The sequence below is a fragment of the Lampetra planeri genome, chromosome 63 (assembly GCF_965212315.1).
Source record: "Lampetra planeri chromosome 63, kcLamPlan1.2.h2, whole genome shotgun sequence".
NCBI classification, from domain to species: Eukaryota; Metazoa; Chordata; class Hyperoartia; order Petromyzontiformes; family Petromyzontidae; genus Lampetra; species Lampetra planeri.
In genome coordinates this window covers 3,116,696-3,132,124 of record NC_136169.1, presented here as the reverse complement: position 1 = coordinate 3,132,124, position 15,429 = coordinate 3,116,696, and the positions used below count along the sequence as shown (strand labels likewise).

At 49.3% G+C, this 15,429-nt stretch overlaps 1 protein-coding gene across 1 annotated transcript; it reads left to right on the top strand.

Moving 5' to 3' along the window:
* The first annotated feature begins 183 nt into the window (after nt 1-183).
* LOC144736875 (uncharacterized) lies at nt 184-12,317 on the top strand. The gene is made up of 4 exons (XM_078619531.1): nt 184-852; nt 1,606-1,907; nt 7,634-7,731; nt 9,789-12,317. The coding sequence occupies exons 1-4, from the start codon at nt 189-191 to the stop codon at nt 9,952-9,954; spliced, it is 1,230 nt and encodes a 409-aa protein (XP_078475657.1). The 5' UTR covers nt 184-188; the 3' UTR covers nt 9,955-12,317.
* The last annotated feature ends 3,112 nt before the right edge of the window (nt 12,318-15,429 follow it).

The window sequence follows — 15,429 nt, the reverse complement described above, 5'->3', positions numbered from 1 at the left end:
ACGCCTCGGGCAGCGGCGGCGGCGGTGGCGGCGCCTACGGCAGCGCCGGGCGAGCCGCAGGCCCGACGTTTTACGCGGATCGGCTGCGGTGCCTGCTGGCGGAGAACGATCGGCGCCGAGCCGACGTTGCAGCGACCCGCAGGCTGCTCTTGCGCGGCGCGGCTTCGGGCGACGAGGCGATCGTCGGCATGGCCCCAGCGGCCCCGGCGGCGTCGGCGTGGGCCGGCGACCACGTGATCGGGGCCGGGCCCGATCGGGCGCCTCTGTCGGTCGAGGCCGCTGGATCTTTGGCGCCCGTCGCCGGTGCCGAATTCGCGAAGCTGCGCCGCCAGGAAGAGACGGAGCAAACGGAACATCGGAGTCTTCTTCAGCAACAGCAGCAGCAGCAGCAACAGCATTACCATCATCACCACCATCATTACTATCACCAGCATCTGCAGCAGCAGGCCGGACAAGATCATCTCCAACATCAGCAACAGCAGCAGCAAGATCATCATCAGCAGCAGCAGCTGCAGCAACATGACCAACATGAACATGGGCAGCAGCTTCAAGAGCAGTGCCATCATCAGCAAGACCATGAGAATCAGAATCATCATCATCAGCAGCAGCAACTTGAGAAGCATCATCATCATCATCAGCAGCGGCGATGCCGGGACGTGGCGGTGGCCGTGTTCCTGCAGGAGGGGATCGTGCTGGGATCGAACTTCGCGATGCTGGTTCGGGTGACGAGTCTGAGCAACGAGGTGCGGTCGGTGAGCGTGCAGCTGCGTGGCCACGTGGTCACGCTCATGGGCAAGACTCTGGGCGTCTTCAAGGAGGAGAGCTTCGCCATCGTGCTTTGCCCCTTCGACGGTGAGCCAGGGACGAGTGTCTTTGTGCGCGAGTGGCCTGGGGTGCAGAGAAAGATTGGGGGGGGGGGGGTCTCTTTCTCTCGGTCAATCACCTGCACTCGTTGCCGACTCACTCCACTCGCTCAGCCATTCACTCGCTCCCACTCGACCACCCATTCAACCCTCTTGTGCACTCACCCACTCGCTCACCCACTCGATCGCACCCACTCGACCACCCACTCAACCATCTTGCGCACTCACCCACTCGCTCACCCACTCGCTCATCCGCTAACCTACTCAATCGCCCCCACTCGACCACCCACTCAACCCTCTTGCTCACTCACCTACTCGCTCACCCACTCGCTCACCCACTCGATCGCCCCCACTCGACCACCCACTCAACCCTCTTGCTCACTCACCCACTCGCTCACCCACTCGCTCACCCACTCGATCGCCCCCACTCGACCACCCACTCAACCCTCTTGCTCACTCACCCACTCGCTCACCCGCTCACCCACTCAATTGCCCCCACTCCACCACCCACTCAACCCTCTTGCGCACTCACCCACTCGCTCACCCGCTCGCTCACCCATTCGCTCGCGCTCACTCGATCGCCCACTCACCCTCCGGTGCCACCACCCACCCACTCACCCGATCACCCACCCGCTCGTCAACCCATTCGCTAGCCCACTCGATCACCCACTCAACCTCTCGCCCATGCACCCACTCAATCACCCACTCGATAACCCGCCCGCTCGACCGCCCGCCCGCACAGAGCAAGACGCCCTCATCACGGTCACCCCGGGCGAGTACATGGACCTGCTGGCCGATCGCTTCGCCATGATGGTGATGGTGAGCGCCAGCGTGGCCGAGACCGGCCGCTCGCTCCACAAGCTGCACACCTTCCGGCTGCGCGACCCGCACTTGCTTCGCTCACGCTGGGCCTCCAACCCCGCCAGCCTCGCCGCCGTCACCACCACCACCACCACCGCCACCGCCGCCGCCACAGCCACCACTGCCGCCGCCGTCACCGCTGCCACCGCCACCACGGCCGCTGCCAAAATCGCCCACGGCCCGGTACGCTCGTTCTCCTGTGGGCAGTGTTTGTCTGTGGGTAGTGTTAGTCTGTGGGTAGTGTTAGTCCATGGGCAGTGTTGAGCTATGGGTAGTGTTAGTCTATGGGTAGTGTTGGTCTATGGGTAGTGTTGAGTCTATGGGTAATGTTGAGTCTATGGGTAATGTTGAGTCTATGGGTAGTGTTTGTCTATGGGCAGTGTTGAGTCTATGGGCAGTGTTGGTCTATGGGTAGTGTTAGTCTATGGGTAGTGTTGAGTCTGTAGGTATTGTTGAGTCTATGGGTAGTGTTGGTCTATGGGTAATGTTGGTCTATGGGTAGTGTTAGTCCATGGGCAGTGTTGAGCTGTGGGTAGTGTTAGTCTATGGGTAGTGTTGGTCTATGGGTAGTGTTGAGTCTATGGGTATTGTTGAGTCTATGGGTAATGTTGAGTCTATGGGTAATGTTGAGTCTATGGGTAGTGTTTGTCTATGGGCAGTGTTGAGTCTATGGGCAGTGTTGGTCTATGGGTAGTGTTAGTCTATGGGTAGTGTTGAGTCTGTAGGTATTGTTGAGTCTATGGGTAGTGTTGGTCTATGGGTAATGTTGGTCTATGGGTAGTGTTAGTACATGGGCAGTGTTGAGCTGTGGGTAGTGTTAGTCTATGGGTAGTGTTGGTCTATGGGTAGTGTTGGTCTATGGGTAGTGTTGGTCTATGGGTAGTGTTGGTCTATGGGTAGTGTTGGTCTATGGGTAGTGTTGGTCTATGGGTAATGTTGAGTGTATGGGTCGTGTTGAGTGTATGGGTCGTGTTGAGTGTATGGGTGATGTTGGTCTATGGGTGATGTTGGTCTATGGGTAGTGTTGAGTCTATGGGTCGTGTTGAGTGTATGGGTCGTGTTGAGTGTATGGGTCGTGTTGAGTGTATGGGTGATGTTGGTCTATGGGTAGTGTTGGTATATGGGTAGTGTTGAGTGTATGGGTCGTGTTGAGTGTATGGGTCGTGTTGAGTGTATGGGTAATTTGGTCTATGGGTAGTGTTAGTCTATGGGTAGTGTTAGTCTATGGGTAGTGTTGAGTCTATGGGTAGTGTTGAGTCTATGGGTAGTGTTAGTCTATGGGTAGTGTTAGTCTATGGGTAGTGTTAGTCTATGGGTAGTGTTGAGTCTATGGGTAATTTGGTCTATGGGTAGTGTTGAGTCTATGGGTAGTGTTTGTCTATGGGCAGTGTTGAGTCTATGGGCAGTGTTGAGTCTATGGGCAGTGTTGGTCTATGGGTAGTGTTAGTCTATGGGTAGTGTTGAGTCTGTAGGTATTGTTGAGTCTATGGGTGGTGTTGGTCTATGGGTAATGTTGGTCTATGGGTAGTGTTAGTCCATGGGCAGTGTTGAGCTGTGGGTAGTGTTAGTCTATGGGTAGTGTTGGTCTATGGGTAGTGTTGGTCTATGGGTAGTGTTGGTCTATGGGTAGTGTTGGTCTATGGGTAATGTTGAGTGTATGGGTCGTGTTGAGTGTATGGGTCGTGTTGAGTGTATGGGTGATGTTGGTCTATGGGTAGTGTTGAGTCTATGGGTAGTGTTGAGTGTATGGGTCGTGTTGAGTGTATGGGTGATGTTGGTCTATGGGTAGTGTTGAGTCTATGGGTAATGTTGAGTGTATGGGTCGTGTTGAGTGTATGGGTCGTGTTGAGTGTATGGGTCGTGTTGAGTGTATGGGTCGTGTTGAGTGTATGGGTCGTGTTGAGTGTATGGGTAGTGTTGAGTGTATGGGTAGTGTTGAGTGTATGGGTCGTGTTGAGTGTATGGGTAGTGTTGAGTGTATGGGTAATTTGGTCTATGGGTAGTGTTAGTCTATGGGTAGTGTTAGTCTATGGGTAGTGTTGAGTCTATGGGTAGTGTTGAGTGTATGGGTAGTGTTGAGTGTATGGGTCGTGTTGAGTGTATGGGTCGTGTTGAGTGTATGGGTCGTGTTGAGTGTATGGGTAGTGTTGAGTGTATGGGTAGTGTTGAGTGTATGGGTAGTGTTGAGTGTATGGGTCGTGTTGAGTGTATGGGTGATGTTGGTCTATGGGTAGTGTTGAGTCTATGGGTAGTGTTAGTCTATGGGTAATTTGGTCTATGGGTAGTGTTAGTCTATGGGTAGTGTTAGTCTATGGGTAGTGTTAGTCTATGGGTAGTGTTAGTCTGTGGGTAGTGTTGAGTCTATGGGTAGTGTTAGTCTATGGGTAGTGTGAGTCTATGGGTAGTGTTGAGTCTATGGGTAGTGTTGAGTCTATGGGTAGTGTTAGTCTATGGGTAGTGTTAGTCTATGGGTAGTGTTAGTCTATGGGTAGTGTTGAGTCTATGGGTAATTTGGTCTATGGGTAGTGTTAGTCTATGGGTAGTGTTGAGTCTATGGGTAGTGTTTGTCTATGGGCAGTGTTGAGTCTATGGGCAGTGTTGGTCTATGGGTAGTGTTAGTCTATGGGTAGTGTTGAGTCTGTAGGTATTGTTGAGTCTATGGGTGGTGTTGGTCTATGGGTAATGTTGGTCTATGGGTAGTGTTAGTCCATGGGCAGTGTTGAGCTGTGGGTAGTGTTAGTCTATGGGTAGTGTTGGTCTATGGGTAGTGTTGGTCTATGGGTAGTGTTGGTCTATGGGTAGTGTTGGTCTATGGGTAGTGTTGGTCTATGGGTAGTGTTGGTCTATGGGTAATGTTGAGTGTATGGGTCGTGTTGAGTGTATGGGTCGTGTTGAGTGTATGGGTGATGTTGGTCTATGGGTAGTGTTGAGTCTATGGGTAGTGTTGAGTGTATGGGTCGTGTTGAGTGTATGGGTCGTGTTGAGTGTATGGGTCGTGTTGAGTGTATGGGTGATGTTGGTCTATGGGTAGTGTTGAGTCTATGGGTAGTGTTGAGTGTATGGGTCGTGTTGAGTGTATGGGTGATGTTGGTCTATGGGTAGTGTTGAGTCTATGGGTAGTGTTGAGTGTATGGGTCGTGTTGAGTGTATGGGTCGTGTTGAGTGTATGGGTCGTGTTGAGTGTATGGGTAGTGTTGAGTGTATGGGTCGTGTTGAGTGTATGGGTGATGTTGGTCTATGGGTAGTGTTGAGTCTATGGGTAGTGTTGAGTGTATGGGTCGTGTTGAGTGTATGGGTGATGTTGGTCTATGGGTAGTGTTGAGTCTATGGGTAGTGTTGAGTGTATGGGTCGTGTTGAGTGTATGGGTCGTGTTGAGTGTATGGGTCGTGTTGAGTGTATGGGTAGTGTTGAGTGTATGGGTCGTGTTGAGTGTATGGGTAATTTGGTCTATGGGTAGTGTTGGTCTATGGGTAGTGTTGGTCTATGGGTAATTTGGTCTATGGGTAGTGTTAGTCTATGGGTAGTGTTAGTCTATCGGTAGTGTTAGTCTATGGGTAGTGTTGAGTCTATGGGTAATTTGGTCTATGGGTAGTGTTAGTCTATGGGTAGTGTTGAGTCTATGGGTAATTTGGTCTATGGGTAGTGTTAGTCTATGGGTAATGTTGGTCTATGGGTAGTGTTGGTCTATGGGTAATGTTGGTCTATGGGTAGTGTTAGTCTATGGGTAATGTTGGTCTATGGGTAGTGTTAGTCTATGGGTAATGTTGGTCTATGGGTAGTGTTAGTCTATGGGTAGTGTTGGTCTATGGGTAGTGTTAGTCTATGGGTAATGTTGGTCTATGGGTAGTGTTGGTCTATGGGTAGTGTTAGTCTATGGGTAGTCATCTTCTTGGTTCTTTTGGTAAAGTCACGTAGAAGGGAAGTAATAAAATAATAAAAATAAAACATAATAAAATAATTATCACGACGTTTCGGCCACAACGCAAGCAGCCATCCTCAGGCTTGCGTTGTGGCCGAAACGTCGTGAGAATTATTTTATTTTGTTTTATTTTTATTATTTTATTACTTCCCTTCTACGTGACTTTACCGAAAGAACCAAGAAGATGAATCCCTGCAGTCACGAAAGCTTTAAATCGAAATCTATGGGTAGTGTTGAGTCTATGGGTAGTGTTGAGTGTATGGGCAATGTTAGTCTATGTGCAGTGTTGGTCTAGGTGTAGTGTTGAGTCTATGGGTAATGTTAGTCAATGGGTAGTGTTGGTCTATGGGTAGTGTTGGTCTATGGGTAGTGTTGGTCTATGGGTAGTGTTATTATACGGGCAATGTAAGTCTATGGGCAATGTAAGTCTATGGGCAATGTTAGTCTATGGCCAATGTTAGTCTATGGGCAATGTTATTCTATGGGCAATGTTAATCTATTTATACGTACTTGTGAGCCACGCCCATTCTCAACGTCGATCACGGCCTTCCTTCCACTCAGCGCTGGGCGTGATTATTACTCAAAAGCCCTCAAATACTCGTGGAATCGACGGCCAAACATTTCCCCCAACGCAGCAGCAGCAGTAGCAGCTCGCTTGCCGAACTCGTTAAAGAGCATAAGGCATCGTTGTGCGAACTCCGGTCATCCTTGTGTAGTAGGTTCAATGAGACGTGGGCGACGTAGTCGGAGGCACACTTATTCATTAAACGTTTCACTCAATACAGGCCAAGGTATACAACACTCGAAGGGGTATCGGCCCCTTCACCCGTCTAACAGGGAGACTCCACTATCTCTATCCCGGCTAGCCTACTCCCAGGTCCTCCACTCGAGAGCTAGGGGAGGCTAGCTGACTCAGCTCTGGCCAAGCTGGGATCACGGCACCCTGAGTCCCCAGACCGGCTCTTACAAGAGCATCGGCTCTGAGCTCTCGGGGCCACGCCACTGGCTTGCCCCGGTCGCTCCTTAGAAGGACGGCGATCCAGGGGAGTCCCAGGGCCTATCTAGCCGGTCTTCCTTCTTCACTGGCTAAAGCTGAACACTGAACCCCCGAGCCCACCGGCTCACCGCCTTATATAGCAACTCCCCCCCCCCCCCCCGAGGGGTGGGGCCATGGGGGATCACAGCGCCGTTTCAGCCCCCCAGGGCTAACCGATGCGGACGTGGATGTAAGCATCCTTGCGGGCATAACCACCCCTGGTGTGTTTGTTCGCCCTCCCGTAACACCTCTACACTTGCAGCAGCAGCAGCAGCAGCGGCAGCGGATTTTGGCTCAACTGTCGAGCAAAGACGGTGGTCACCGCATCGCGCGACGCCTTCAGATGCCCTGTTTTCTGCGGTCGTCTGGAACGCTCTTTCTCCCGATGTTAGGAAGCCACTGTTGATATGCACTTTGAAATCATCAAAATTGACAAACTCATTTGTTTACAACTGCATGTTGTGTTTAGTTTTGTTGTCCTTCACCAGCACCTCCAATTAGCACGGTTGGCTACGTACTGTGCGAAAGAAGTTCAACATACACTGCACTGCATACACCCTCCTGCGCTGGAGGCCCCTGCACCAGAGGTCGCAACCGGGTACCCGATACCCGTACCCTGCCCGATACCCGGCTACCCGTACCCGGCCGGGTACGGGTACGGGTACCTGTTTGCGACCCTGGTGCGGCCGGGTACGGGTAGGCCGTGAGTCACTGGTGAGTCACCGTTTGTCACTCATTTCCCAACGTCTTGTCTCTTCTCACAATTCAAGATCCTAGAATAAACCCACCCGCGCCTGCAACATGGCTTCATCCCAGAGATCGCAATCGGTATGGTAGGGTACGGGTACCCGTTTTCGACCCTGGTGCGGCCGGGTACGGGTACGGGTAAGGAATCAAAACCCGTTTGCGCCCTCTGCCCTGCACGGGTCAAATGTCAACGTTCCCTTGGGCAGGTGGCTGACCAGAGCTGCCGTGGGGAAGACGCCGGCGCGGTGAACGTGGCCTCGGCAAGGGGACACGGCGATCGGGAGGAGTTCGGTGGAGTCAACGGGTACGAATAACTCCCTCGGCGCTTTTGTCCGACCTGCAGTGGATTGTGTATGAATGTAAAAATAAATTCCACCAGATCGTTTGCAATGTTGTGAAGAAGTAAAAAAAAAAAGTTGGCCACTATTTTGTGACGGCAGTGTTTGTGAAAGTTATCAATGCGTAATGTATCTTTTCAAGTGGTACAAAAACTGACACCTTTATACAAGGCATCATGTTTGCAATAACCACAACACAAGCAGTCAAAATGCAAACAAAAAGAAACAACTCTGATGATGATAATGATATGCACTGTCCTTGAAGTTGATTGGTCCACACCCGAGACAGCTTTTCTTAGAGCCTAGTCTCCATTGGTGTTGGACCAGATGATGCCAAAAGGCGTACAACTCAAAAACAGCGCACTATAAGAGTATTGAGAGCTCGGGGTAAGCATTTACACTATGAGACCTCCTTTACCAGTGGCAAAAAATATATAAAGGTGTCAGTTTTTGTACCAGTTGAAAGGGTAAAAACCTATTACTATATTTTGCCACTGGTAAAGGATGTCTCATAGCGTAATGTATCTATCGATGTGTGACATCAATCAGGAAATGTCTACTGATCGGAAGTAAGTTATCATTAAGCAATGACGATTGTTCAATCGTGGCTGTATGGACGCTGCTACACGATCAGAATATGTATTTATGCTGCAGGAGGAATCCGATGAGTGAAAAGCTATTTTTTCACAGTTGTCCAGTAGGGGGCACGCGATCAGAACGTTACCACAAACAGTGCAAAACAATGTACCCGTAAAAACAAAGTTTTTCACTATAAAGCCTTTATATGCGTGGCATCGGTTTTATTTTATTATTCATTTCTGTTTTTCTTGAATAAGAGTTTCATTTTTATCACATTGGTATTTTAAATTAAATATAAAAAATAAATTTCCTAAAAAGTGGAAAATTTTGCAAATGTTTTTTCACGAAAATAAATTGTCACGCACAACGAGTCTGTGTGCAAAATGTCAGCTCGATTGGATCGCGGGAAGTGGGATAAAAAAAACGACCGAAAGATTTGCACGGTCGTAAGCGCGCAAGCAAGTGAACTTAATATAAAGGATTTAAAAATGCCTCTCAGCTATCACGGCAAACATGGCACTTGCAGACCAGAGGCTCGCGGGTTTGATTCCATCTCCTGGCACGGAAGTTGCAACAATGCGGGGGGGGGGGAGGGGAAAAGTTTATCAAATTAATCCCACCCTCAAGCTCTTACAATAATAACAACAACAACATCGACAACAATGATAACAACAACATCCTCGCCCAATTCAATAGACCAGTTTATAAACCACCTAATCTCTGATAATTGGTTTTTTACCCTTCTATCTGGCAACAAAACTGACACCATTTTTACAAGGAGTCATGTTTGCATAGACCACAATACCTGCAGTCATAATGCAAACAAAAAACATAACTCTGATAATGTATGCACTGTCCTTGAAAAAGGGGTAAGTGTTGTTGCCAGATAGAAGGGTAAATAAACAATTCTCATCTTTTTAACTGGCAAATGAGGTTCCAATGGTGTTTAAACACCGAATCTCTTTCAACACTCCGATTTAAAGCTTTCGTGACTGCAGGGATTCATCTTCTTGGTTCTTTCGGTAAAGTCACGTAGAATGGAAATAATAAAACATTAAAAATTAAACATTATAAAATAATTCTCACGACGTTTCGGCCACAACGCAATCAGCCGTCCTTCAGACGCTGTCTTTCTGACAGACCTGTTCTTCACCTGAGGACGGCTGCTTGCGTTGTGGCCGAAACGTCGTGAGAATTATTTTATTATGTTTTATTTTTATTGTTTGATTATTTCCATTCTACGTGACTTTACCGAAAGAACCAAGAAGATGACTCTTTCAACGCCTTCAACGTTTGGTGCTTGTGTGCGTTGCCGGCAAACCGTGCCATTATTTTGTCGGCTTTTTTTTCTGGTGGCCTTCACTGGGCCCCTTTCCCTACCCCCCAACCCGCGTTCATCGAACCCGTGGCGTAAAGTAGTAAATAAATCGCGTCTGTGCCGCAGGCCCGGGCGTCTCCTGCTGCCGGCGTACGCCCTCTACGTGCCCCTCGTGGTACAGGGCCGAGGCGGCGGCCTCTTCGCCAGCACGGACTGCCTGTGGCAGCCGGCAGCGGTGCCGGTACGAGCCGGGGATGAGTGCGGGCAGGATCGAGACGGAATCCTCGTGTAGGGAAGGACCTCCTACCCCCCCCCCCCCCACGGCTGCAAGAGCTCACGTAGGGACCGTCACGAGAGAGAGAGAGAGAGACGGAGAGATGTGGGCCCCTACTCTTGTCACGAGCCACGGGGAGGATGTAGATGATGTCCGACGTTTCGCACCGACCCACCCACCCACAACCCAACCGCCCACCCAGCCGGCAGCTGCTGGGCTGTGCTGCGCCTGTATAATTAAAACTGCTGCTACTAAACTACTATTTTTATTTTGGCAGGTAAGACACACCGAGCTGTACAGCGACTTGGTCACAAATGATAGCTCAACTTAGTGGCTTGTCACGTCGCAATTTGTAGCAGCAGAATGTTTCTAAATGTGGACGGAAAAACCCGGAGGACCCAGAATAAAATCCACGCACCCTCGGAGAGAACACGCAGACTCCACATATACAGCAGGCGTCAGGACCGGGATCCAACCCACAAACTCCTGTATACCAGGCGAGGGAGTCAACATCTCGCCACGGTGGCGAGGGAGTAAACGTCTCACTGCAGCGTGCAGCAAGTGAGGGTTGGCGGAGGCCCTCAACGGTACCGGCTCTGGGTTCGAATCCAGGTTCAGCCGCCCACTCTGATTTAAACCAAGTTCCCAAGTTGAGTTGATAATCTTCTTGGTTCTTTCGATAAAGTCACGTAGAATGGAAATAATAAAATAATAAAAATAAAACATAATGAAATAATTCTCACGACGTTTCGGCAACAACGCAAGCAGCCGTTCTCAGGTGGAGAACAGGTCTGTCGAGAAGACAGAGTCTGAATGACACACCCCAGGCTTGGAGTGACTATTTAAGCTGGGATAGAGGGGGGAAGAGCGCCTTGACAAAATAATTTGTATAGAATTATTTTTATTATTTTATTATTTCCATTCTAAGTGACTTTACCGAAAGAACCAAGAAGATGAATCCCTGCAGTCACGAAAGCTTTAAATCGAAATTGAGTTGATAAGTTTAAGTCGGGTCATCAATTGACTCGCATAGAGACCCCTAGACTCGCATGCGCACCCACATAGAGTTGCATCGAGATGCACAGACTCGCACAGAACTGAGGTTGTCATTAGAACTAGGTCCTTGATATTCACCCCCTCGTGACAGACGTGGGTTTCTCCGGATAGTCCAGCTTCCCTCCGTTCGTATAGCCACTCGTTATGAATGGAGTTGGCGATTCATCCACATGTAGGACCGCAGAGCTTGGGCAACCCTTGGCGCCGGTTGCGGCCGCCTTCCTTCCCCGCTTGTCTGTGGCTTCCCGCGAGCCTCTGAATCATTCCCTGTCTGAATCATTCCCTGGTGAACGAAAGCTGCGTGCGTTTACAATGTGTTATTTTTATTGTTGTTGTTGAGATGCTCCCAGCACATGGTGCGAAGAGTCTCTCAGGACACGGAGCGAAACGTGGGACATCGTGCCATTAAAGCACCCCACAGGGCGCGTTGTTAGCTTCGATTGGTGTGGAGCGGGCATGACACAAAGCTTTATATTAGTCCATTTATATCAAATATATATAAACACATTTAAACGAATATATTTATCTAGTATGGTCTCACTAGGCACTGAGACTCTTGTATGAAGAGCGTCCTATCTTAAGATGTTTGGTCAAATCATACCCCTATTATATATCATTTATGCTTAAAGTTTTCTGGGAGGCCACTAAATCACTGCAGTTGAGAACCCAGAGCCGGTACCGTTGAGGTTCTGGGTTCGAATCCCGGTTCATCCGCCCACTGTGATTAAACCAGGTTGATGGCATCAGCCCGGTCACCAATTGACTCGTACGGAGACCCCTAGACTCGCATGCCGACCCCACATAGAATCGCATTGAGATGCACAGACTTTGCACAGAATTGAGTTGTCATTGAAACCGGTCACCAATGACTGAAAAAAATAAAACACCCCAATCACGTTACTTGTATTCCTGCACCTAATTTATCAATCGTCTTGTTCACACACTCACACGGCAGCCGACACGCTCACACGGCAGCGTACATCATTTGGGAAATTCGTTTAAAAGATAAATGTATATAGGGGAATGGTGGTACGGGCTGCAACACATTGCCGAAGGGGAAAAGGAAGGGGGTTGGGGTGAGGGTCAGATGGTGCTGTTCTATACAATGAAACGCAAACATCAATGGCTCTTAGCCACAATCGAGATTAATAACCATGAACATAAAGTGCACGGACCATAAAGTGCTGGTCTCCTAGCAGAGACGTCTCGCGTGGTAAGAGGCGGGTACAAATGATGAGCTACTTCTAGATTTGAAGTTTTCGTGACTGCAAGGATCCATACTCTTTGGTTCTTTCGGTAAAGTCACGTAGGTAAAAATAAAAAATATAAAAGTTTAAAATAACTAAATTAAATCACGACGTTTCGGAGGCAACACAAATTGGGACAACCACAGCATAAAAAAATAGAATTACTGTAGTGGGCATCAGTAATTCAGTTTTTTTGCCCACCAGTAACTCTGTTTTTTTAATGATGTGGTTGTCCCACCTGATGACGGAAACTTGTGTTGCCTCCGAAACGTCGTGATTTAATTTAGTTTATTTTTATTTTCACCTACGTGATTTTACCGAAAGAACCAAGAAAATGTAATCCTGCGTCAAAATGTATTTGCGACCTGAAAGTGAGAGGTTTGTGTGTGGTGTATAAAATAATGATGATGCTGCTGCTGCAGCTGCTTGATTGCTGCCGTTCAAATAAAAAGGCCCATCTGATTCGCGTTCGTCTGCTGTGTTTTATTTGGGTTTATAGAGATATAGGTTTACATGGATTTTTTCAAAGTTATATATTGAATTATAGTTTAGACAATAACAACAACAACCATCACCGTTCGTCACTCATTTATTGTATACAGGAGGTCGTGGGTTCGATGCCGACCCTGACGCCTGCAGCTGTATATTTGGAGTTTGCGTGTCTCTCTCTCTCTCTCCGTGGCCACGTGGATTTTTCTCCGGGTCCTCCTGGTTTTCCCCCTCCACATTTAGAATCAACGTCACGCGTTTTAGAGTCTTTGCCTGCTGCAAATTTCCGCCTGATGAGCCACTTCGAGCTATCATTTATGGCCAGGTCGCTTCTGCTAAAAGAAATAGTTTTAGATGCACCAACTCTCAACTGTGCCAACTTGCTGCGTTTTAATCGCCCCCGGCGCTCCACTCGTTGTTGTGAGCGTCGCTCCTCTGCCCACCCGCTGCCAAATTGCTGCACAATAATAGACATAATGACCCCCCCACCCTCCAGCTCCTCCCACCCCCTAGCCACTAATTAATCTCAACAGGTCCAGTACTATATTCTTGGTTCTTTCGGTAAAGTCACGTAGAAGGGAAATAACAAAATAATAAAAATATAAAACAATAAAATTCTCACGACGTTTCGACTGAAATACAAGCAATCATCATCAGGTGTGAAATCCACCTGATGATGATTGCTAGAATTGTATTGTTTTATATTTTTATTATTTTATTATTTCCCTTCTACGTGACTTTACCGAAAGAACCAAGAATATGAATCCCTGCAGTCACGAAAGCTTTAAATCGAAATGTACTAGGTTTGTTTTCTCATTCATTCGTACCTGATGACGATTGCTTGTGTTGCAATCGAAACGTCGTATTCTATTATTATTTAATTTATTTCTACATAACTTTACTAACAGAAACAAAGAGTAAATTCCTGCAGTCACGAAAGCTTCGAATCGATCTTCTTGGTTCTTTCGGTAAAGTCACGTAGAAGGGACATAATAAAATAATAAAAATATAAAACAATAAAATTCTCACGACGTTTCGACTGCAACACAAGCAATCGTCATCAGGTGTGAAATCCACATGATGATGATTGCTAGAATTGTATTGTTTTATAAGTTTATATTTTTATCATTTCCCTTCTACGTGACTTTACCGAAAGAACCAAGAATATGAATCCCTGCAGTCACGAAAGCTTTTAAATCAAAGGTCCAGTACTGTTCGTGAGTGCCAATTGAGACCGAAACAGCACACAAACGAGCAGAGTGGCCGGCAACGCGCCCGGCCGCCTTTGTCTTCCCAGTGCCCATGCATGCAAACGAATACCACACCAACCTGCCTTTGTCTCCCCCAGTGCTGCTGATTTCACACGCCGCACCAGGAACTACGAATACGCGCGCGTGCGCGTGTGCGCGTGCGTGTGATGGGGAGCGGTGGTGCAACGGTTAGCACGCTGCGCTGCGAACCCGGCCACCCGAGTTCGATTCCCGCTCGCGGCCAACCAACACCGACGGTGACGCACACCTGACTCAGCCTCGAGTGAGTACCTGTTGCGGTGTTATAGTAAACATCGGCAGTTGGGGAGACAAAGGCGGTACGGACCGTGGTGGTGACCACGTGACACATTGGCGGCCTTCACAGGGGCTCCTACTCGTTCACGGCACTTGCCCCAACAGTCTGTCAAGGCTATACAGGGGGGATCTTTGTCTTTGTGTTGCGCAACGACGCGATTGATGAACAAACATCGCCTCCTCGCGGAGGGTCGTCGAGGGTTGCCACCGAGAAGAATGGACAGGGAAGCATCGGGGGTCTCGTTAGGACGAGATCGGGGGTGGTCCTACAACATCGGGGGGTCTCGTTCGGACGAGATCGGGGGTGGTCCTACAACATCGGGGGGTCTCGTTAGGACGAGATCGGGGGTGGTCCTAACAACATCGGGGGGTCTCGTTCGGACGAGATCGCCTCGGTAATCCGCCCGATTCGCCATCTCCCGCTGTCAAAACAAAACCCGCAGGGCGCCCGGCACCCGCCACTCTGCCAAATCAACAAACACACGAGCGAGCGAGCGCGCGCACGCACACTTCCGAATAATGAAAACAAAAGGCAAAGACAAAGATCCCCCGTATAGCCTCCACGGGCTGTTTGGAGAAAGTGCTGTTAGCCGATGAAGGCCGGAACGGTACACGAGGAGGTGGGAGGCCAGCACCACGCCTGGCCGCCTTTGTCTCCCCAGTGGCGACGTCTTTACGCACCGCACCGGGTACTAGTTTGAGGCTGAGTCGACCTAGGGGAGGCCCAGAACCGGTTCAGATAATCGTCTCACCAACAAACGACGTCACACTTCCATTGTGACGCTTCTGCGTCACGTGGGGGGTGAGGGGGCAGGGCGGTGTGGGGGGCGGGGAGCTAATCCGCGCATCTGGCGTTCCTCTCAATGGCACTGCGGTGATAATAACAATAACAGCAATGGTTGTCGCGAAACGGAACGTTCCATTTGCAGCCCCTTGTTTTCAATCCACTGCTGGATGAGTCATAATGGTGACGACGACGACGGCTCGTCACGCCGTGCCGCAACCGTCGCTCGGTGCACACGTACCATGTTGAACTTCTTTCACACCATACGTAGGCAACCGCGCCAATCTCGCCGGGAGAGGAGATACAGCGAGAGAGAGGGGGGCACGACTCAGAAACGCCAGGAAGATGATGA

Coding starts and splice junctions, on each gene's coding strand:
- LOC144736875 (XM_078619531.1), top strand. CDS start 189: ATGGCCCCAGCGGCCCCGGCGGCGTCGGCGTGGGCCGGCGACCACGTG. Junction 853..1,605: donor CGTGCTTTGCCCCTTCGACG/GTGAGCCAGGGA, acceptor CCGCCCGCACAG/AGCAAGACGCCCTCATCACG. Junction 1,908..7,633: donor CCAAAATCGCCCACGGCCCG/GTACGCTCGTTC, acceptor TCCCTTGGGCAG/GTGGCTGACCAGAGCTGCCG.